At 36.7% G+C, this 25,020-nt stretch overlaps 1 protein-coding gene and 2 pseudogenes across 2 annotated transcripts in view; 1 reads left to right on the top strand and 2 right to left on the bottom strand.

Annotated features, from left to right (window-relative positions):
• The window catches only part of DCHS2 (dachsous cadherin-related 2), a 279,417-nt gene that overhangs the window by 221,227 nt on the left and 33,170 nt on the right, over positions 1-25,020 (top strand). Inside the window, exons 14-15 of one of the 2 annotated variants that reach the window (XM_057727665.1) lie at positions 18,732-18,753; positions 22,179-22,295. In XM_057727665.1, coding sequence (XP_057583648.1) covers positions 18,732-18,753; positions 22,179-22,295 — 139 coding nt within the window. The remainder of the gene's footprint in view (positions 1-18,731; positions 18,754-22,178; positions 22,296-25,020) is intronic. The other variant, XM_057727664.1, reaches the window with a different exon arrangement.
• LOC130849079 (WW domain-binding protein 11-like) lies at positions 2,220-6,101 on the bottom strand (annotated as a pseudogene).
• LOC130847982 (dihydrofolate reductase-like) lies at positions 5,041-5,662 on the bottom strand (annotated as a pseudogene).

The raw sequence follows: 25,020 nt of genomic DNA, 5'->3' as shown, positions 1-25,020 counted from the left end.
GATGAGTTAGGAGGGCACTGTGGTAATCCACATGGTAAATGACCAGGGCCCGAGTAAAACTGCAGCGGTGGGGGAAGGCAAGAGGGAATGTGGTCCCTGTGTTTCCAAGACAGCATCGATGGGACTTCTTGATTATTTAGACCCAGGGTTTTCAACCCTGGCTGCACATAGATACACCTGGGGAGATTTTAAAAATTACTGACACCTGGACATCAACTCCCCCACCCTGCCTCCAAACCAATTAAATGAGAATCTCTGAAGGTAAAACAGACATTGTGAATTGGTAGAAGCTCCCATGTAATTATGTGTGCAAGTCAAGGGTAAAGATAAGTAGAGAGAGGGCTGAGAAGAAATCCAAAGTAATGCTAATATTTTACAAGAGTTGGAGATGTAACTCCCTAGAGAGATGGAGATGGATTGCCAGAACACTACTGATAATTCCTGGGAGGATAATATTAGAGAAACAGGAAGGTAGCACATTCAAGATGCAGGGAGCTGTCAATCATATCTAATTTGCAACCAAGATTTGGGAAGAAAAGGACTGAAAAGTGGCCGTTAGCTCAATTGGAGGCCTGTCCCCAAAGCAGAAGTGAATGAGGTGGCGGGGGTACCACCCGCTGGGAATGGGGCTTCGGCGCTCACAGAACCTTTCCACGGTGGAGTTGTGGATGCTGTCCTGGCATAAAGAAGTAAGAAGATGGTAGAAAGGCAGGCACGTCTGAGAAGATAAGCCCATGCATCAAATGTAGCGCATAAGACAGTAAGAGAATGGCACAATTAGCAAAATAAGGGACTGGGAGAGTCCAGGAAGGGAGTGCTGAGCAGTAGGTCTGAAACACTGCTGAAATTGTTCAGGATGTGGCCGAGAATAAAGACGAGTAGCCAGAACCTCCTAAGTGAACCAGAGTTGGCCGTGGCTGGTTACAAGAATCGTGTGCAGCCAAACAGAATTTAGCAGCTTAGGAGAGGATTGTGAATGTGAAGAGCACTAAGTCACTAGAACTTAATATTTTTAGAAGCCAGAGTATAGAGAAGTGCAGAATAAAGTGGAGACGGGGGACTCAGCCATTTTTCACAAGGCTTGGGCATGACGGGACAGAAAGGATTGTTGCAATAGCTTGGAAAGCCCTGAAGATCAGAGGACTACTGTGTTTTTGAAAGTTGAAAGAGATTTAGACATTGGTGATTTACAGCACTTTAAAGTTTACAAAGGATTTTTGTTTATATGTGAGTCAAAAACAACAAAACGCTTAGAAATATCAGAATTTCCTTCTGGTTTTAATTAGCACCTATTGTTTGTGGATGCTGCCCCCTGCTTTCAGATTATTTTGAGGCTAGCAATCCTGTCTCCCTGAAGAGCTGCTGTGACAATCAAATGAACTCATTAAAATTAACATCATAAAAGGCATTTCTTATAATTTAAGTGAAACATATTTTTAAGATTTTGGGGGGACATTTTGTTTCTTGAAATCATTGGAAATGTGCTGAGTATCTCATAACCAAAGTTGATCACGCATGTAGAAACATTGTGTAACCTTTCTTTCTAGACACGAGCAGGCTCAGGATTCTGGCTGGCTCTCAGTTGAACAGAAAATAAGGACAGGTGTTTTTTTTTTTTTTGTTTTTTTTGTTTTTGGTTTTTTGTGTAGAACATTATTTATTCCACGAAACACTCAAAGTTTAGGTCAGTGGGAAATAATTTTAATCAAAGAATTGTACATTTTCTTCCCACATATCTTGCTTTGTATTAGGAAATGACATTGTGATCCATTTTGCTACAATATTACAAAATATTTACAAGAAAATATTAAAAAGTACTCAAACATGAAAGACCAGATGGGGTGAAATAAACTGGTTTTTCAGAAATCTCTACTCCCGTGCCCACAGCGCACAAGAAGAGAGTCAAAACAAAGAAGTGATAAAGATCCCCTGGATCACAAGTTTCCAGGGAACTGGAATAGGGGAACAAATGGGATGAAAATGGTGGTATGAAGGGGGTGGATGTTAGCAGCACTGCCTCAATAACCAATCTATTTTGAATGAAATACCCTCTTTTATATGCAGTAAATTCTCAACAAGGCTAAGCGTTAGGATATGCCTTGAACTGAAATTAAAAATACCCTGACCGTGAAAATAGCTCTTTCACCTAAGTTGAATAAGAGCCTCTTTCTCCAAGAACCACTGATGTGAACAGAAGCCTATTCTGGCATCAAAAGCTGTTACAGGAGCCCTTCCATCTCTTTCATGAAAGCTTCATAAACATCATCCTTAGCTTGTACTGAGACAGGGACAAATGGACCAGATTTGGGAGCTGCTTTGGCAAGAGGTACAGCAGAATCATCCTCTGACTTTCTCTGGGGAGTAGCAAAATGGATCACAATGTCATCTCCCTTTATTCTTCCAATGTACCGTCAGTATGGTGGGCATGAGTCGAGTAATCTCTGCCTTGGGATTAGTGATCTGTGGCTTGGCACCAGTGGTCACTGTGGCATTCTTCTCAATGGTGGCTGCACTTGTATCAGCCACCTTGGGTTGCTGAATCAAGTTGGGTGGAGTACTTAAAACCCCTGGGTTCGGCAAGAGAGCTGATGGGAAAAGCCCAGGTGGGGCAGTCCAAGTAAAGGCACCAGAGGTGGGCGCATCATGCCAGGACGAGGTGGAGGGATACCCGGAGGTTCAGGGGGAGATAGCCTTGGTGGGGGTCCCCGAGGAGGAGGGCCAGGAGACAGACCTGGAGGTGGACCTGGGGGAGGGCCAGGGGGTCGACCTTGTGGTGGTGCTGGAGGTAAAAGTCAGGGTAAAGGCCCTTGGAGTCCTGGCATTCCAGGTGGTCTCAGGATTGGAGGAGCTCCTGGAGGTGCCGTAAAGGTGGAGCAAGTGGTGGTCCAAGAGGAGGTGGTCCTGGCATGGGAGGTGCTTGTATCTGAGAAGAAGGGACAGACCGTGGAGGAGCCTGCCGCTGTGAGGAAGCAGTAGATGTGTCATCAGAAAGAGGTTCCTCCTTGTGCTGTTTTTGTGATTGCTTTTCTGCTTCAGGATCATCAGAACCTTCATCATCAGCTTCTGAAAAGTCCTCTACTTCTCATCCCTCCTCAGGGTTTTCCTGATTTGCCATTCGAAGCATCATGGCTTGAAGAGGAGTCAGCTCCTTCACGTTCTTCTTCTTCCCTGATTTTCCAGGCATATCTGCAAATCGTACACTCAGACCTGACTTTTTTTCTTCATTGCTTTCTCTCTCATTATCCTCACGGTACACAAATTCATCCCCTTCACTTTCTCCATCTGACCTGTCAGTGCCACTGTCATAAGTACTGGCATCATGCTTACCTTGATGCATGTCTTCAGGATAGCCGTCATCTTCACTGGTGCTGGAAACATCATCACCATGACCCCGTTGAGCAAGTTCAGGACTATATAACATGTCTTCATCTCGCCTATGAGAGGGAAGATCTAGGGCAAAGCCCACTTTACGGCCATACATTTGCAAGACGAGGAGGAGGTGGACCAGGGGGAGGACCGGGAGGTTTGCTGCCAAGGGGCAAGCGTGGAACACCGTGTCCAAGAAGAGAAAGTATAGAAACTGCCCGAGTTGGAGGTCCATAGGCTGAGGTCTTCTTAAGGACGGAGGGTGGCTGGGCACCAGAAAGTAGAATGTCCTGAATCAAGATGTTGGAAGGAGCGTGTGGCATATCTGGTAAAGCAATACTCTCCACTTCCACATGCTGAGCATTCTTCTTTTTTTTTTTTAAGGTCTCAATTTACTTCTTAAGTAACTTTTCATGAACATAAGCACACAATACTTCAAAAAAATCTAATCACAACCAACATACCTAATGCAGAAAATAACACTCCTAACTCTGATACTGTCCACAGTTTGCAGCGTGCTTTTCCCACACGTGAACATTTATTGAACATTTTGAGTATTATACACAATTTGCTTCTTTTACTTAGCAATTTTTTGGCTTTTTTCTGTCAGTATTTCATTCTTTTTAACTGATGCGGATGTTACATTTTATACACATACTGGTTAGTTGTTTCTTATCAATCAACATTTGGGCTGTTTTCAAGTTTAAAAACATTTTTGCAACAAATACTCTTGGGTCCATCTCTTTGTTCAGGATTAATTTCTAGAAGTGGAAGTTCTGGTCCAAACCCAGAATGTTTTGAATTTTAAAAAAAGGTTGTACCAATTTATAAGGCAGAAATGCTTTCTTTTTTTGGATATGTAATAATCTAAATCCTTGCTAACATGATGGGTAAGACATGTTTTAATTTTCATTTTTTAATTCTGTGAAGTTTAGTTCCTAACTTACTAATTTTGGTTTCTAGCAATATTCATTCTAAATTTATTACCTCTTTGAATTTTTAATTTTAGCCATTATGCTTGATATTAGATTATTCTTTTTTGTAAGGAGCAGCCAATTCTTGTTCTATCATTGTAGCATGCCATGGTGTCTCACTGAAGAGCAGAAACAAAGTTTTTAAAGGTCTCAGACCTTCTCCTTTAAACATCAAAAAGGTAGTTTCGTACCTGCCTCTTTACTATCCCTGTGGAATATTCTGGAGTTTTCAACTTACTGACTCCTAGTCTGGGTAAACAGAATCTTTTTTCAGAAATGTGATACAGAGTAATTCAGAGTCACTCTTTTGATCTAATTTTAATAACTGAATGCTAGCTCTTTTGTTTATAATGCATTTCTGACTTTTGGACTCATCTTCCTAGCTCCTAGCTCCATAGGCTCTGGTTTCAACTCGTACTACCGGGAGATTCTTACGCTTTGAGCTGTCTTGGTATATATTCTACCCTAGGCAGGTGCTGGTAACCTATTCTTGACCCTTGATGGGCATTCAGGCAGTTACAGCAAGAAATGTTTCACAAATAATATCTGACACAGTCTAGTTAAGATTAGTAGGGAATAAAAGTACCTTGCATAGAAATAACTCTCCATAGATCTACAGTCAACAAAAGTCTCTACAACAAAAAATACATAATTTTTTCTTTTTTCTTTTTTTGCGGGGGAGGAGGAAGCTTGAAATAGATCAGAGAACACTTTCACATGAATTGTCCTTTTCATATACTTCAAATTTGTAGTTAATGCCTTTCTCCTCCTGGATATCAGAAGGAACACCTGGATATTCTGGGAGAAGTTTATACTTTTCCAAATCAATTTCTGGAAAAAAATGTGTCACTTTCAAATTCCTGCATGATCCTTGTCACAAACAGTCTAACATAGCCTGGCTTGTTCATGGCTTCCTTATAAACAGAACTGCCTCCCACTATCCAAACCATGTCCACTTTATTTGTTAATTCTGGTTGCTCAATAAGTTTTAAGGCATCATCCAGACTTCGGGCGAGAAAATGAGCTCCCTGTGGAGGTTCCGTGAGTTCTCTACTAAGAACTATATTAGTTCTGTCCTTTAAAGGTCGGTTCTTCTCTGGAACGGAGAGCCAGGTCTTCCTACCCCAAATCACCAAATTTTGTTTACCTTCTACTGAAGAGGTTGTGGTCATTCTTTGTAAATACCTGTATTCATTCCTGAGCGGGGGCCAGGGAAGGTCCCTGTTCTTGCTGATGCCCATATGCTGGGACACAGCGACGATGCAGTTTAGCGGATGAACCAGGACAGCGGCAGAAAACACTTCCAAGGCTGGCTCGTGACACCGACAAAGGGATTACCCGCCAGCTTGGCAGGAAATTTTCCCTGAGTATTCTTGACAGCATCAAAATATTGACTAAGTTGAGCCCTCTCCTGTTCATATTCTACTTATAGTTTTCTCTATTCTTTGTAAATACCTGGATTCTCTTTCTCATAGAGTCATAGAATACGTTCAAAGGTTTCACGTAGCTTTTTATGCTTGTCTTTCAACACTTTCTCACTTAACTGTGGCTGTTGCACTGGGTTAAACCCCATTTCATCCAGTTTTCCCGTGTCTTGGCTAATTTGTTTGGGATCCTTCATCTTTAAAACGGCAGCTCGTACCATCATGTGCTATTTTTTTTTTTCTTCTTTAACTTTATCTTCCGAGCCTCTTTTCTGGCTTGGTGTGTGGGGTTCATAAATTTTCCACTCTTGGTGGATGATGTAGATCTCCATCCCATGTTGACAATTTGTGTGGTTTACTTGCTTGTTTAAAAAACAATAAAACAAAACCTAAAAACACTTCTGCTGGGCTCCTGTGACTGTGAGAAGTGGCGAGGGCACGATTCTCGGCCTGTTTGACTTCGTAGGGGCCTTCACCTCTGCCTCTTGGTCAGCCACCCAGTCACCTCCATCTTGAAACCTCGCCAACAACAGGTCTTATAAGTGCAGGGGATGTCAAGTCTGATTATCAACCTGGAAATGCAGCCTAGACAGGGCATGGCTGGAAATTGAAGGGAGATGAGCAGCGGCCGGTCCACAGGCAAGATCTGGAATCTGATCTAACATTAAAGCAACAGTGAAAATTCTCAAGCTCATGTTTTGAATCTTCACGTTTTAGTTTTCTGTAAATTACAAAACTGGATAGGAAGTAGGAGCATCCAGGAATCATTTTAGCACTGTTTCTCAAGGTTGTTATGAGTGCATTTTCAAATGATTAAATGCAGCCATTTACAGATAATCACTCCCTTTAAAAAAGTTGCCCACTAAAATCCATAATCCTGTTAAAAATAAATTTCAGGATTAATCAATTCTGTTTACTTCTCATTGCATGTATTAATTCTATATTGGTTTTTTTCCACATTTCTCTTTTTCTAAAGTACATAAAAAGTCAATAAGCACTTTTTATGACTTCCTCTATTAATTTCCTTAGGTGTTCACAAAAGTAAATGTGTTCAAGATTGCATGCCATTTACATTTTAAAACATGGTCTTCATCTGTTCACAAATTTTGGAAAATTATTCATTTTGAGCATTTTCCATGCTTTGTCTCATCCCGGGGTGAAATCCTTGGAAAGCCCTAGTAGCATATGTTCAGTCATTTTTTGATGATGAGAAGGTGGGAAGGAAAAATCAATTCTTTTTTTTTTTCATGGTGGTAAGAAACACATAAAATTTACCATCTTAACCATTTTAAGGTCACAGTACAGTAGTGTTGACAGTACATATATCATTGTGCAGTGGATTTCTCCAACTTTTTTCATCTTTCAAAACTGAAACTCTATACTCATTGGACAAATCTTTCCCCTCCCTCCACTGCAAGCAAGAACTATTCTACTCTTTGCTTCTAAGGGTTTTAGTATTTTAGATACTTTGTATAAGTGGAGACATGCAATATTTGTCTTTTTGTGGCTGGCTTATTCACATAATGTCCATCCATGTTGTGCTGTAAGACAGGATTTCCTTCTTTTCTAAGGTCAAGTACTATACCATTGTATGTTTATAGCACATTTCTTTATCCATTTATCCACCGAAAGGCATTTAGTTTGTTTCCACCTGATGGCTATGGTAAATAATTTAGAAATAAACATTGATGTGCAGATATGTCTTTAAGATCCTGTTTTCAGTTCTTTGGATATACGAGGGTAGGTCAAAAGTTACCCACACTCCAGTTATATTAAAACTTCTGTTGGCCGCACTTGTCTTATCAGCGCTTTCTGTTCAAGGCTACTGTCTCCCCAGTCACTGCTGTGCAGGTGTGAATGTGTTACATCAGTTCATTTGTAACTGCAGTGCGAGCAAAAATGGATGCCCCACTTGTGATCTGTACAAAAGAAGAGCAGCGTGCAGTGATTTGTTTTTTTATGGTCTGAGGGTGTACCTGGTGGCGTTATTTATTGGAGACTTTGTGTGCAGTATGGAGAAACTGTTTTGTCAAGAAAAAGTGTGTACAAATGGATAGAGAAGTTCAAGGAAGGCCGCACAAGTGTTAGCCATCAAGAAGGAGCCAGACGCCCATCCACGTCCATGGCTGATGACATTGAGTGTACACATGAAATGATTCTGTAGGATATACAAGTGACAATGGGTTATGTGGCAAATCATTTTGCAAATCAGCCATGGCTCTGCCTATGAAATAATCCATGACAGATTTAGGTTTCAAAAATGTTTGTGCTGAAACCTTAACTTTAGATTAAACGCAGGGGACTGCCATCCAAGGGCATTGTGATCTTGCATGACAATGCACATCCGCACACTTCTGCCCACACTGTTGACACTCTACAAAAATTTCGTTTTGAGGTGTTAAAGCATCCTCCCTATCGTCCTGATCTTGCTCCATTGGACTTTCACCTGTTTGGTTCCCTGAAAGCAGCCCTACAAGGATGAAGAATCACTTCTGATGAAGAAGTGAAGACAGCAGTTCATTCGTGGCTGGCAGCTCAGCCTAAAACAGTTTTTAATGAGGGAATACGAAAGTTTGCTGACATATGGACAAAGTTTATTGAAAAGCAAGGAGATTATGTCAGAAAATGATGTATTTGTCTTTTGTAAAAGTTAATTAAAATAAATTCTACAGCCAGAGTGTGGATAACTTTTGAATCACTCTCATATACCCAGAAGTAGGATTGCTGGATCATATGGTAGTTCTAATTTTAATTTTTAGAGAATCCTCCATGCTGTGTTCCATAGTGGCTATACCATTTTACACTTCCACCAACAGTGTACAAGGGTTCCAATTTCTCCTTACCTTTATTGACACTTGTTATTTTCTGGGTGTTTTTGTTCTTGTTTTTTTTCAATGGTGGGGATCCTAACTGGTGTGAGGTGATATCTCATTGTGGTTTTGATTTGTATTTCCTTGATGATTAGTGATATTGAGCATCTTTTCATGTACCCTTGGGCCATTTGTACATCTTCTTTGAAGAAACATTTATTCAAGTACTTTATTTTTCAATTGGTTTTGTTTTCTGTTGAGCTGTAGGAGTTCTGCATTTATTTTAGAGATTAGCCCCTAATCAGAAATATAGTTTGCAAATATTTTCTCCCATTCCATAGATTGTGTTTCACTCTGTTGATTATTTCCTTTGCTGCATAGAAGCTTTTTATTTTCATGTAGTCTTATTCACCTGTTTTTGCTTTTGTTGCCTGTACTTTTGCTCTCTTATCCAAGAAATTATTGCCAAATCCAATGTCATGAAGCTTTTCCCCTGTGTTTTCTTCTAGGAGATTTAAATCCATTTTTAATTATTTTAAAAGGTATGGTGTAAGATATTCAAATACATTTCTTTTGAATGTGGGTATCCCGTTTTCTTAAACCATGTGTTAAATAGACTATCCTTTTCCTACTGTGTAGCTTTGGCATCTTTGTTAAAGATCATTTGAAAATATATGTGAAAGTTTACTTGCGGAATCTCTGTTCAGTTCCATTGGTCTATATCTCTCTCTCTATATCAGTACCATACTGTTTTGATTACTGTAGTTTTGTAATATGTTTCGAAGTCAGGAATGCGAGGCCTCCAGCTTTGCTTTTCTTTCTCAAGCTTGTTTTGGCTATTCAGAGTACTTTGAGGTTTCATATAAATTTAAAGTTTTTTTTCTGTTTCTGCAAAAAATGCCATTGGGATTTTGATAGGAATTAATTCTGTAGATTCTTTTGGGGAGTACAGACATTTTAACAATATTAAGTCTTCCATTTCATGCACACAGGATATATTTCCACTTATTTGGTTTGTCTTTCATTCCTTTCAACAATGTGTTGTACTTTTTAGTGTATAAGACTTTCACATCCTTGGGTAAGTTTACTTCTAATTATTTTTCGATGCTATTGTAATTGGGATTGTTTCCCTAATTTCTTTTATAGATTGTACTTTGTTAGTGCATAGAAATGCAACTGATTTTTTGTAGATTGGGTAAGGTTTTCTACATATAAGATCATGTCATCATGTCATGAGAACAGAGATAATTTTAATTCTTTTATTATTTGGATGCCTTTAATTTCAAAACCTAATTTCCCCAACTAGGATTTCCAGTACTATATCACATAGAGGTGGCAAGAGTGGACATCCTTGCCTTGCCCCTGAGCTTAGTAGAAGAGCTTTCTGTTTTTCACCATTGAGCAGGATGTTACCTCTGGTTTCTTTATATATGGCATTTATTATTTTGTGGTAATTTCCTTATAATAATTCTAGTTTATTGAGTGTGTTTATCATGAGATTGTTGAATTTTGCCAAATGCTTTTTCTGCATGTATTAAGATGATAATGTGAGGTTTTATCCTCTGTTCTGTTAATGTGGTATATCGCATTGATTGTTACATGTTGAGCCATCATTGCATCCCAGTTATGAGTCCCAATTGGTTATGGCACATGATTCTTTTAATATGCTGTTGAATTTACTTTGCTAATATTTTGTTTAGGATCTTTGCAACTATATTCACCAGGGCTATTGGTCTGTAGTTTTCTTTTCTTGCAGTGTCTATCTGGTTTTGGTATCAGAGTAATACTGACCTCATAAAATAGGTTTGGAAGTGTTCTATCCTCTTTAACTTGGGGGGAAGAGTTTGAGAAGAATTGGTGTTAATTCTTCATGTGTTTGGTAGAATTCACCAGTGAAGCTGTCTGTTCCTCTCTATTGGGAGGTTTTTGATTACTGATTCAATCTCCTAACCAGTTACAGATCTGTTCAATTTTTTTCTTTTTTCATGATTTGATTTTGGTAGGGTGTATGTTTCTATAAATTTATCCTTTTCTTCTAGGTTATCTAATTTGTTGGTGTATAGTTGTTGTTTTTTCTTTTTTTGTATAATTGTTAATCATAGTATCTTATGTTTTTTTGTTTCTGTCATCAGTTTTAATGTGTCCCCTCTCATTTCTGATTTTTCTTGAGATCTTTTTTCTTTTCTAGCTAAGAATTGTCCATTTTTTTTGATCTTTTAAAAAAACTCAGTTTAATTGATTTTAATTGTTTTTGTACTGTTGTACTTATTTCTGCTCTAATCTTTATTTTTTTAATTCCTTCCTGCTTTGTTTTCAGTTTGTTCCTCTTTTTTTAAGTTTCTTGAGGTATAAAGCTATGTTACTGATTTGCAATTACTGCTAAAGGTAGTTATTGCTATAAAATTCCCTATAGTACTGTTTTTGCTGTATCTCCTGTTTTTGATATGTTTTCTTTTTGTTTCATTTGTCTCAAGATATTTTCTAACTTTTCTTTAGATTTCTTCTTTTCCCTGTTAGTTGTTCAAGAGCATGTTATTTAATTTCCATGTAATTGTGAATTTTCTAGTTTTTCTTTGCTGTTTTTTTTTTTCTAGTTTCATTCCATTGTAGTCAGAAAAGATAGTTGGTATAATCTTAAATTTGTTCAGATTCTGTGGCCTAACACATGATCTGTCCTGGAGAATGTTCCATGTGCACTTGAGGATACACTTGGGAACGTGTAATACACCTGAGAATGTGTATTCTGCTACTGTTAAGTCTTCTGTATTTGTCTGTTAGGTCCAACTAGTCTATAATGTTGTTCAAGTCCTCTGTTTCCCTATTAATCTTCTGTTTCATTGATATATCCATTATTGAAAGTGAGGTATTGAAATATCCTACCATTATTGTGTTACTATCTATTTCTCCCTTCAGTTCTCTCAATGTTCATTTCATATGTTTGGGTGCTCTACTGTTAGGTGCATATATACTTATAATTGCTATATCTTCCTGGTGAATAGACCTTTTTTTTAATATAATGTCTTTCTTTGTCTCATGACAGTTTTTAAATTAAACTTTATTTTGTTTGATATAAGTACAGCCATCCCTGTTGTCTTTGGGGTACCATTTGCATGGAATATCTTTTTCCATCCTTTCACTTTCAGCCTATGGGTGTCCTTATACCTAAAATGAGTCTCCGATAGACAGTATGCAGTTGGAACTTGTGGGTTATTTTTAATCCATTCAGCCACTCTGTGTTTTCTGATTGGGGATCCATTTATGTTTCAAGTAATTACTGATCAAGAGGGACAGAGTATTTACATTTTAAAATTGTTTTCTGTATGTTTTGTAGTTATATTGTCCCTCTTTTCTTGCTGCCTTCCTTTGTATTTCACTGATTTTTCGAAGTGGCAAGCTTTGAATTCCTTCTTATTTGCTTTTGTGTTTGTTCTATAGGTGTTTTCTTTGTGGTTACCCTGGGGATTACATAAAACATCTTTTAGTTTTAGCAATCTACTTTAAACTGATAACAACTTAACTTTAATCACACACAAAAATGCTGCTCCTTTACTTCTCCCTCCCACATTATGTTATCAGTTTCACAAGTTACATCTTTTTTATATTTTGACGCATTAACATAGTTTTATAAAGTTATTTTTAATGCTTTTATCTTTTAAATTTTATACCAGAATTAAAAGTGATTTATGTACCACCATTACAGTGTTACAGGATTTGATATTTGTCTGCAGATTTACCTTTATAAAAGAGCACTCTATTTTGGTATACTTTCTTGTTGCTGTCTAGAGTCCTTTCATTTCAACTTGAAGGACTTCCCCCAGCATTTCTTCTGAGGCAGATCTAGTGGTGATGAACTCTCTGAGCTTTTGTTTATTGGAGGTCTTTATTTCTTCTTCATTTTTGAAGGACAGTTTTGCTAGATATAATATTCTTGGTGGCAGTTTTTTCTTTCAGCACTTTGAATAAATCATCCTGCTTCCTTTTGGCCTGGAGGCTTCATAAAGACTTTTTAGACCAGCTACTTTTGTTGTTAGACTGTATCTCTATGGGGGAATAGGTCTAGGGTTTTCTATCCAGTCATCTTGCTGATGTCACTCCAAACATTTTTCTTAAATGATTGAAATATGTTCAAGTGTTTCAGTGGCTGGACATTTAAGATATAATAGGTATTTCAAAAATCATCGAAATGTTAAAACAAAATCTGTTTCTCAAGTCAGTCATCGATAAGAAAATGCTTGCATTGCTTAGAAATAACAAAGGTAAAACTCTAGAATTATTTACTCAGGGACAACCCTGAATAAAATGTTCTCATAATTATTTCACCTAAATGTGTCCACACATACTGATTTTTATAATCCCATTGCATTTATTGTTATATAATTCTGTCTTTAAATGGATAGTTCACTGTTGCCATCGGTGGTGTTAGTGTTTTAACAGTATTTTTGTAAAGAAGAAAAGAATAAGAACATTAAATGTGTGGTAATTTTTTGATGCAATGTTAGACTTAAAATGATATTCATAAAAGCCAGAAAATGTGAAAGGTAAATTTTTTTCAAATGTTTCACTTACATCATGGAAATTGAAGGTACAGTGTTGGTGTTTATGTTTTACCATTCCGACCTTGATGTGAAATGAGCAGTAACTGTAATTGTAAATTTTATTTTGATTCCCAGAGAAAGACTTTTATTGAAAATGTGCACAGTAAGCCAAGACCTAGAAGAATTCAAGACCCTTTAGTTACTTCCTCTTTTTTCCAGCAATCTCAAATTTAAACTTCATGAAAGGAAGAACATATTTAAATACTTGCAGCTCTTTGCTGACTTTAGCATCTAATTTGAAGTATTTTCATTGAATAAAATTCTTTGTGTGCTACGCTTTCATTTGATGTTATGAACATTTTTTTTGCAATAAAAATAGAATTGTCCCTTTCATGAGAAAGGCCATATGTGATTCTTATTTGCAGTTCTCTACTCGTCTTTATTCTTTTACATGCAAGCAGTCTCCATGTTTTCTTTGGTAATTGGGCATATAATAAGCATTCAAACCCATGAAGGAAAGGCCATCAGCAAGATTGTACATCTTGTCTTCATAGCTGTTTCTCTTCTTACTGCCATTCTTAAGAATATGTAACAAGCCAGTTGAAATAAAATTTTCTTTGTTTAAAAAATAAATTGTATCAAGAAGCACATAACTCTGATTTAACACTGGAGGTAAAATGTACTGTACTACTGTGAATGCACATTCCTACCAAAAAAAGTAAGACATTTTCATATTAACAAGGTCTTCTGAAATGTAACAAAATAAGCACCGGATTATAATGCAATTTGAGAGTTCCCAACATATGTAGTAACTTTATTCAAAAAGATTGATTAAAATCTTTATTTTGTGACTGAATGACTTCATAACTGGCTTGAAAAGAATAATTATTTGGAAACTTGAATAAATGATTTTAATAAATAATGCTTTATGCCTTTTTCACTGAATTTTCAGTTTTGTAGACAGTATCACATACCTGTTTCCTTAATATTTATAGTGATCATTGAATTTTTATTTTAGTGTTGAGTGTTGAAAAGGCTCCTGGGGAGAATATTGTCTGTTCCAGGGCCTTTTCTTTCTTCTCTGCTTTTTAGTGAAAAGCTTTTACATATCCAGGAAAAAATATATATATCAATTTGACTTCATTTAGGGATTGTCTTTACTATGAACTTTATCAGGATGGTTTTCAAGCTTGTTCCTAGGCCCTACACAGTAGGATTCAATGAGGAAACCTAGCAGAGATCTTGAATAAGTGCTATTTTTTTAACTACTGCAAATCCCACTATCAGAAGTAGTGTTCTTGCATTGAGTATTTTTTTGTTGGAGTATAGTTGCTTTACAATGTTGTGTTAGTTTCTGCTGTACGATGAAATGAATTAGCTGTATGTATAAATATATCCCCTCTCTCTTGGACCTCCCTTCCACCCACCCCCATCCCACCCATCTAGGTCATCACAGAGCACCAAGCTGAGCTTGCTGTGACTTACAGCAGGTTCCCACTAGCTGTCTGTTTTACACATGGTAGTGTATATATGTCAATCCTAATCTCCCAATTCATCACACCCTCCTCTTCCCACCCTGTGTCCACATGTCTGTTTTGTAAGTCTATGTCTCTATTAGTGCCCTGGAAATAGGTTCATCTGTACCATTTTTCTAGATTCCACATATATGCGTTAATATACGATATTTATTTTTCTCTTTCTGACTTACTTCACTCAGTGTGACAGACTCTAGGTACATCTCTACAAATGACCCAATTTCACTCTCTATGGCCAAGTAATATTCCAATGTATACATGTACCACATCTTCTTTATGCATTCATCTGTCATTGGACATTTAGGTTGTTTCCATGTCCTGGCTATTGTAAATGGTGCTGCAATGAACATTGGGGTACATATGTCCTTTTGACTTATGTTTTTCTCAGGGTATATGCCCAGTAGTGGAATTGCTGGTCACTTGGTAGTTCTACTTTTAGTTTCTTAAGGAACCTCCATACTGTTCTTCACAGTGACTGTATCAATTTACATTCCCACCAACAGTACAAGAGGGTTCCCTTTTCTCCACACCCTTTCCAGCATTTATTGTTTGTAGATTTTTTGATGATGACCATTCTGACTGGTATGAGGTGATACCTGTTTGCACTTTTGATTTGCATTTCTCTAATAATTAGTGATGCTGAACATTTTTTTCATGTGTTTGTTGGCCATCTGTATGCCTTCTTTGGAGAAATGTCTATTTAGGCCTTCAACCATTTTTTTAATTGGGTTTTTTGTTTGTTTGATATTGAGCTCCATTAGCTGCTTGTATATTTTGGAGATTAATCCTTTGTCCATTGCTTCATTTGCAAATATTTTCTCCCATTCCGAGGGCTGTCTTTTCATCATATTTATGGTTTCCTTTGCTTTGCAAAAGCTTTTAAGTTTAATTTGGTCCCATTTGTTTATTTTTGTTTTTATTTTCATTACTGTAAGAGATGGGTCAAACAAGATCTTGCTGTGGTTTATGTCAAAGAGTGTTTTTCTTATGTTTTTCTCTAAGAGTTTTGTAGTGTCCGGTCTTACTTTAGGTCTTTTATCCATTTCGAGTTTATTTTTGTGTGTGGTGTTTGGGAGTGTTCTAATTTCATTCTTTTACATGTAGCTGTCCAGTTTTCCAAGCACCACTTATTGAAGAGGTTATCTTTTCTTCATTGTATGTTCTTGCCTCCTTTCTCAAAGATAAGGTGACCATATGCGCATGGGTTTATCTCTTGGCTTTCTGTCCTATTCCATTGATCTATATTTCTGTTTTTGTGCCAGTACCATACTTGTTTAATGTAGCTTTGTAGTATAGTTTGAAGTTGGGGAGCCTGATTCCTCCAGCTCCATTTTTCTTTCTCAAGATTGCTTTGGCTATTCAGGAACTTTTGTGTTTCCATACAAATTGTAAATTTTTTGTTCTAATTCTGTGAAGAATGCCATTGGTAATTTGTTAGGGATTGCATTGAATATGCAGATTGCTTTGGGTAGTATAGTCGTTTTCACAATATTGATTCTTCCAATCCAAGAACATGGTATATTTTTCCATCTGATTATGTCATCTTTCATAAGTGTTTCTTTCATCAATGTTTTATAGTTTTCTGAGTACAGGTCTTTTGCCTCCTTAGGTAGGTTTATGCCTAGGTATTTTATTCTTCTTGTTATGATAGTAAATGGGAGTGTTTCCTTAATTTCTCTTTCTGATTTTTCATTGTTGGTGTATAGGGATGCAAGAGATTTCTGTGCATTAATTTTATACCCTGCAGCTTTACCAAATTTGTTGATTAGCTCTAGTAGTGTTCTGGTGGCATCTTTAGTATTTTCTATGTATAGTATCATCTCATCTGCAAACAATGACAGTTTTACTTTTCCAATTTGTATTCCTTTAATTTCTTTTTCTTCTTTGATTGCTATGGCTAGGACTTCCAAAAACTATGTTGAATAAGAGTGGTGAGAGTGGATGTCCTTGTCTTGTTCCTGATCTTAGTAGAAATGCTTTCAGTTTTTCACCATCGAGAGTGATGTTTGCTGGAAGTGAGTAATTTTTTTAAAAATTGCTATTGTTTTAGAAGGGTCCTGTAGGCAGAGAAGCATTTTTCTAATCTCTTGGGCTGTAACACTTGAGTGATCACCTCTTTTCCTTACTTCTTCTCTCTATCTTCTCTATTATCTCCCATCTTTCCATACTTATTAAGCACCTGCTGTGTACAAAAGAACAATTTTTTCTTCCAGTTTTAGTGAGATATAATTGGCATACAACACTGTATAAGTTTAAGGTGTATAGCATCAGGATTTGACATACATACATTATGAAATGATTACTGTGATAAGTTTGGTGAATATCCATTATCTCATACAGATACAAAATTAAAGAAACAGAAAAATTTTTTTTCTCCTTGTGGTGAGAACTCAAGGATTTACTCTCCTAACAACTTTCATAATGTTGAGCAGTGTTAATTATATTTATCGTGTTGTATATTAAATCCCTAGTGTTTATTTATCTTATAACCAGAAGTTTGTACCTGTTGACTGCCTTCATCCAATTCCCCCACTCAACATCCCCCTGCCTCTGGTAACCATAAATCTGATATCTTTTTCTATGAGTTTGTTTGTTTTTGAAGTATAATGGACCTGCAACAGTATGGTAGTCCCTGGTACACAGGAGTTAGATATATCTATATCTTTCAAAATTATCACCATTATAAGTCTAGTTGTCATCTGTCACAATACAAAGATATTACATAATTATGGACTATATTCCCCACACTGTACATTTCAAACTCATGACTCATTTATTTTGTACCTGAAATTTGTGCCTCCTAATTAATCTCCCTCACCTATTTCTCTCATCCCTTTTGACAACCACCTGTTTGTTCTTTGTATGTATCTATGATTCAGTTTCTGTTTGGTTATGTTTGTTCATTAGTTTTATTTTTTTAGATTCTACATGTAAGTGAAATTGTATATTATTTATCTGTCTCTATCTGGCTTATTTCACTTAGCATAGTACCCTCTAGGTCCATCCATGTTGTCACAACTAGCAAGATTTCTTTCTTTTTATGGCTGAGCAATATTCCATTGTACATATATACCACATCTTCTGTATCCATTCATCTATTGATAAGCACTTGAAAATTATGTGTTTTCTGCTGCTTTGGGATAGAATGTTCTATAAATATCTATTAAGTCTACCTAGTCTAATGTGTTGCTTAAGGCTGGTGTATCCTTATTGATTTTCTGTCTGGATGATCTCTCCATTGAGGTAAATGCAATGTTAAGGTCCACTACTATTATCATATTACTGTCAATTTCTCCCTTTATGTCTGTTAATATTTGCTTTATGTTTTTGACATTATATTTTATATCTTTTTCTTTCATGTATCCCTTAACTACTTATTGTACATATAGATGATTTGACTACTTTTGTTTTTAGCCTCCATGCTAGCTGTGTAAATGGTTGATCTACTACCTTTACTGTATATTTGCCTTTACCAGTGAAATTTTTCTGTTTGTAATTTTCATACTTCTAGCTGTGGCCTTTTCTTTCTCACTTAGAGAAGTCCCTTCAACATGTTTTAGGGAGTTGGATTCCTCTTTTAGCTTTTACTCATCTGTAAAACTTTTGATCTTTCTTTCAAATCTGAATGAGACTGTTGCTGAGTACAGTGTTCTTGGTTGTAAGTCTTTCTCTTTCATGACATTAAGTATATCATGCCACTTCCTTCTGGCCGGCAGAGCTTCTGCTGAAAAGCAGCTGATAGCCTTATGGGATTCCATTGTATGTAACATTGATTTTCCCTTGCTGCTTTTAACATTCTCTCTTTAATTTTTGACATCTTAATTACAATGTGTCTTAGTGTCATCCTCTTTAGTGTTGATCCTGTTTGGGACTCTCTGTGCTTCCTGGACCTGGAAGTGTTTCCTTTCCCAGTTTAGGGAAGTCTTCAGTTATTATGTCTTCAAATATGTTCTCTGATCCTTTCTTTCTCTCTTTTCTTCTGGGACCCTTATGATGTGAATGTTAATGTACCTTGATGTTGTCCCAGAGGCCTCTTAAACTATCTTCATTTTTTTATTTTTTTATTTTTTTTTCTGTTCAACTTGAGGGATTTCTGATACTCTGTCTTCCAGAGCAGTGATCCATTCCTCTGTATCATCTAATCTACTGTTGATTCCTTCCAGTGAATTTTTAATTTCAGTTATTGTATTCTTCAGCTCCTTTTGGTTCTTTTTTAAAACTTCAAATTGTTAAACTTCTGTATTCATCCATTTTTCTCCCAAGTTCTTTGAGCATCTTTATTATCTTGAACTCTTTATCAGGTAGATTGCTTATCTCCACTTCACTTAGTTGTTTTCTTGTTCCTTCACTTGGAACATACAAAGCAGCAAACATTTGATACACAAAACGACACTCTTGATTCTCAAAAACATGTGCTAAGGCAAAGAAGACAGTTATCATATGATTTGCAATTATGTGAAATTCTAGAGGCAAAACTAATCTAGATTTATAGAAATATATAGAATGTAAATATATAGAAAAGCTTTTCTGCTCTCATGGAATTTAGTCCAATTTAGCAGAGAAGTAAGACCAGTCTTGAAGTGTGTTCAGAACAAGTTCATAAGTGACAAATAAGTACCACCATCTAAGAGCTAGAAGGGCTGGTAACAAAAAAAGAGATTCATGTTCTCTTTCAGAAATGGTAAATGGGCAGACAAAAAACTGTAGTCAAGCCACAGCTGTATTTTGTTCAACCCACAGAACTGTAGTCAAGCCACAGCTGTGCTTTGGTGGCTTATTTTCCCTCCTAAGTTAAATATTTCCTGACATTTAGGAATTGGGAGATTTTACATGAAAATAAATATGATTTTTTTTTTTAGCTTCTCTTGAGAAGACCAGAATCCCAAGTATCCTGAAGCCTGCTTTCCTTGCTGGCAGTAATGAGTTGAAGCTGAGTGCCTTAGTTGCATCAGGCAGGCTTTGGCCTCCTCCACTGATCTGGCTCCGACATTTGTTCATGCTTCTTGCTTTTACCCAAAGGCATCTGAGATAATGAGCCCTGATATGTACTGATCTCTGACACCTGTTTCCTTATCAAATGTTTCATTTCACTTTTCCTCTGGTGCCTTGTTGATACCATCTTATATCAGGCCCCCAATGAAACATATTCAGCAGTCAGAGAGCCTCCTATAGAATCCACCTTATTCCCATCTCTCCCTTTCATTGCAGCATGCCTTTGCCAGTAGGCAGCATCCTATAGGTCAGGATGAAAGTTCAGAGGAGGGGCAGGGTCATTGCCAGAGTGGGAGTCTAAAATAAATGCCATAAGTTATAGGCCTAAGACAAGAAGGTCAGGACCAGTAAAGAATTATCAGAAGTGGTGGGCAAATAGAAAACAAAAAGGCAGAGTACAAAGATGAACTAAAAAGGGGATTGGAAATGGCCAATAAGCACATGAAAAGATGCTCAACATCATCAGACATTAGGGAGATTAAAATTAAATCCACAGTGAGACACTACTGCACACTCACTAGGACAACTAAAATTAAAAAGACTGACAATACCAGTGGATGTAGAGCAAATGGAATTCCTGTATATTGCTAGCAGGAATGTAAAGCGGTACAACCATGATAAATAATAAGATCTTACTGTACAGCACAGGGAACTATATTCAATATCCTGTAATAAATCATAATGGAAAAGAAAATGAAAAAGACTATATATATATATATGTATAAGTGAATCACTTTGCTGTACACCAAGAACTAACACATTACAAATCAACTATACTTCAATAATAAATAAATAAATAAATAAATAAATAAATAAATAAATAAATAAAATGGTATAACCACTTTGGAAAATACTTTGGCAGTTAATAGTGTATGCAAGTTAAACATGCACTTACTGTAGGTGTTTACCTCTGAGGAATGAAGATGTGTGTCCACCAGACACCTTTATGTGAATGTTCATAACAGCTTTATTCATAAGCCCCATACTGAAAACAATCCAAATGCCCATATATTAATATATAAGTAATGGATAAACAAATGTAGAATGTCCAAGGGTCTGAGAGAACTTTTTGAAGTGATAGAAATATTATACATCTTGATCATGATGGTGGCTACACAGGTGTGTATGGTTGTATATAGGTATGTGTAGTATATAGAATTATATACTTAAACTATGTGTATATTGTTGTATGTAAATTTTACCTTAATAAAGTTGATTAAATAAAAATACTTAAAAATAAAACAGGACAGGCAGTCATAGGAGGGAGACAAATGAACAACCAAGACAGGAAGCAAAGCAGAGGTGAGTAGCAAAGGGCATAAGGTATTAGAAATGAAGACAACAAAGAACTAACTTGGGGCCCAGATGGATTCTTGAAAACCCTTCCAGTGAAACCATGTTTCTAATCGTACCAATTGTCTTATTATCGCTATCAACTTTGCTAATTCTTTTATGCTGATAATCAGTTTGTTTCCTAGAAACTGACACGATTTCCTTCTTTCTTCTCTAATTCCTACCCCTAAATCAATTTCTGTTTTTCCCTTGGAAGTTCTCTCTTTAATGCCCCTGCCCTTGCTTAACAATTCTTGAATGAATCTGTATCGTGCAGTTAAGACCTTGGTTACTTTCTAGTTGGGTTGCTTTTGCCTACAACGCTACTGGAAACTGATTGAAGGAATATTTTTTATATTTATACCCTTGTTGCCTCTTTCCCACGTCCCATACGATGTTCAGGTAAATGTGTCAAAATATGTCTTTAACTTGTCCCCTTCTTTTCATCCACCCCACTATCCTAGGTTGTTGTCTCTGGCATGGTCTATTGCCATATTATGTTGATTGGCCTCTCTTTTCCATCCTTAACCCCGCCTTGTTGTCCAGATGGCAGTCAGATTGACGCCTTTTAAAAGCAAATCAGATGATTTTACTCATTTCCTTAAAATGCTTCCATGTCTTCACATTGCACTTAGAGTAAAATCTGGTCCCTCCCACCTCGACACTGTCTTCAGCGTTCACATATCTCCTACTCACTGTGCCTCATCAAACCAAGCCCTCTCCCAGCCCGGGGCCTGTGTGCTGTTCTTCATTCTCCCAGAATCCTTTTCTCCCAGCTCTTTCCATGGCTTCTCATGCTTCAAAGTTCAACTGGAATGTCATTCCTCTGAGGCCTCTGCAGAGAGGTGTCTGCCTCCCTGCAGAAAAAGTATTTTCTTTCACATAACCTTGTTTATTTCTTTGCAGGGAACTTAGCACATCTGAAATCTACCTTATGTATTTCTTTAATGGTTTATTGTTCATCTCCTTCCATCAGTTAATAACCAACAAGAAGACAGATCTCTCTACCTTGTTTGCACTATATCCCCAGCACCTAGCATGGGACTTGCCTTATTGAAGACACTCAATAAGTAATCATTGACTGAATGACAAGTGAAAATATAGTAGGCAAATAATAACCACTCAGTGTTTGCTCTTGTTTTACCATGAATTTTCTTTTCCTAAGTTTCTTTTCTTTTCTTTTTTTTTTTTTTTTTTTACTTAATTTTTACAGGTACTTCTATTGTGACTATAAAAGCTTTTGCTACTGACTCAATTCGGGACAGCATTAAATACTCGATTTTTAATGGAAATGAAGATGGAGTTTTTTCCTTGTGCTCCAACTCAGGTAATCCTTCTCTACATTATAATAGCTTTATTTTCTGCTCCACCTAATGTTACTAGTAAGACTTACTTCAGCAAAGAAAACTCAAAATTTGAAAGGTAGAAATTTTTAGAGGTAAATAATTTAAAAAATAAACAACAAAGAGTTTTTAATGGCAGCTGATGAGAAATCAAGATCTATTTGTTTATGTGTACTCCCTAAGAATTCTATTCTTCACGTTTCCAAATTAAACAGTACCTAGCCTACCCTACCTGTTATTTGATGATAACATGATTTCTACTTATAATTTAACTATCCATTCGGGAGATTTGCAGATGTAGTAAGAAGATCAGTGAGAGTGGGTTTGAACTGAAAATAAGCACACATGTCTAGCCTTAGGAAATTCTCATCAGAGATTCTTCTAATTCGCCACTTAATGTCAACAGTGCAACAAAAAAGGACAGCTGGAAAGGTTTCTATGTGATGGTAAAGAAATTACTTCCAAATACGGCATGTATTAAATTTAGCTTTAATAAGAGCATTATTGTGCTTTTAATGAATACCAACTGATTATTTGGAACATGCTTTCTTTAACTAACAACTATGTAGCAGATACATATCTACTGCTTCATTGTCAAACCTCAAGAAGAATGTTTTTTGTAATTTCTATATTACCATACAACTGCCTTATTTAATCCATACTATGTGCACATGGGAAGAATTGAAAGGGGGTCATTTCTTAAGCAAAAGCCTTCTCGTCCAGGGTAGTGTTACGACTTTTTGGTCCACGCAGCCTTTGCTTAGCAAACTCTCTGAGGTAGCCTGCGAAAAGTCCTTATCTCTTCGCCCCATCATTTGATTAAAGGGTGATGCAGGAAGCCTGTTGGCAAGAAGGCCATGTGAGGACATCACCAAGCCTTAAGGTTCTAGCAGCTCAGTGTCTAAAGGAGCTGAGATTAGAACGTTTAGGAAGAAGGAATATCAGAGTTTGCACTTTTTCTCAGGTCACCCAAATCCTTCTGCCACGGCACCCCTAACATGGCCCAGGCTTGGCCTTATTTTCTATAGTCTCTCATTAAAATGCAGATATAATATGCCTAGGGTTAGTTCAAAGAGGTCATCCACAGAAAACTCTTTATTTCTTAAGTGGTTATTTATTAAGTTGAAATGTATTTCAAAATTTTATTGTGAAATATCTATGAATGATATGTTGAGGTATACAACTGTTTAGTGGGCTGCAATAAAATAAAAGCCCATATATTTGGCACCTATCTCCAGAGATGAGACATCACTAGAATCTCAAGAAGCCCCTGTGTGTCCCTTCCCTCTCACATATGTCTTATTTCACCTCAGAGGTAATTGGAAAATCAGTAATCTGAATTTGGCATTGATCCCTGCCTCTTTTTTTTGCCATTAGGCTTTCCCACCATGTTTGAATCCCTAAACAATACATTACTTAGTTTTATTTTGATTTAAACATCATAATAGAATCAGGCTGAATGAACTCTACTATGGCTTGATTTTTTTTTTTTGCTCAATACTTTTACTGTGATGTGTAGTACATAAGCCATTATGAACACATTAAAGAGGAATAGCAAAGAATGATGTGTACCTGCTGCCAAGATTATAAAATAGAACACAGTCATTATCATCGATGCTCCCGTTGGACCCTTTTCTGATTGCATCTTTTCTCTCAACTGCTCCAGGCTGATTAATGCCCAGACTTCAAGGATAATCATTCTCTTGTGACTTACAGCAAATGCATTCCTACAAAAAGAAACAGAGTAAAAGCATTGATTTTGCTCTGAAATTTATATAAATGGATTCATACTCTATTCTATTGTTATTAGGTTTTTTAAATTCAGAGTTAGAATCATCCATGTTAATGTGCGTAGCTGGAGTTCTTTTATTTTCATTGCTTTACCATATTCTATTGTAAGTCTATATCACAACTTATTTATCAATCTGCTGTTGTTGGACAGTGAGGTTTTCCTATCTGGGGATATAATGAACGATCTCATACATGTCTTCTGGGGCACATATAAGGAGTTCTCTAGGTCCTAGAGTGTAGGTTGGGCATGTACCTCAGAGGATGCCTATGTTCATCTATACAGATGGTACCAAACTGTGTTATGAAGTGGTTCATCCAACTTTACATTCCACCAGAATTGAATGAGAGCTGTCACAGTTGTTCATGTCCTACTTTCTGTTGCCAATCTGGTGGATGTGAAATGTTATCCCACCATGGTTGTAACTTACATTTCTCTTAGTATGGATGTATGTGAGCATTTTTTCATAGTTTATTGACTATTTCTGTTTTCTTCTGTGTGGAATGCATAGTGATATCTTTTGCCTATTTTTCTGCCAGGTTGTTTGTATTTTTCTTGCTGAAGTGTAAGCATTTTTAATATATTTTGCTGGTATTTTTCCTTTGTTTTTGTTACAATTTTTTTTTTTTATAATTTGTGACTTTTGCTCTCATTAGGGCGTGTTTTGATTTTAACGTTAGAATGAATCGCTCTTTTATTTTACGATTTGCCTTTTTTGTAGGTTGTTTAAGAAGTTCTCCCCACCCTGAGATCATGAAGATATTCTTATATGGTCTTTAAAAAATTTTATAGTTTTCCTGTGTTTCACATTTACATCATCAGTCCATCTAGAATTGATTTTGTGTTTTGCATGAGTTAGGGAAAGCTTTTCTTTTTTTCTTTTCCCCTCCTCTCTTCTCCTTTCCTTTCCTTTTCCTTTC

Source organism: Hippopotamus amphibius, chromosome 3, assembly GCF_030028045.1.
Source record: "Hippopotamus amphibius kiboko isolate mHipAmp2 chromosome 3, mHipAmp2.hap2, whole genome shotgun sequence".
Classification (NCBI taxonomy): Eukaryota; Metazoa; Chordata; class Mammalia; order Artiodactyla; family Hippopotamidae; genus Hippopotamus; species Hippopotamus amphibius.
Note: the sequence above shows the minus strand (reverse complement) of the source record. Positions and strands in the feature narration are given on the sequence as shown.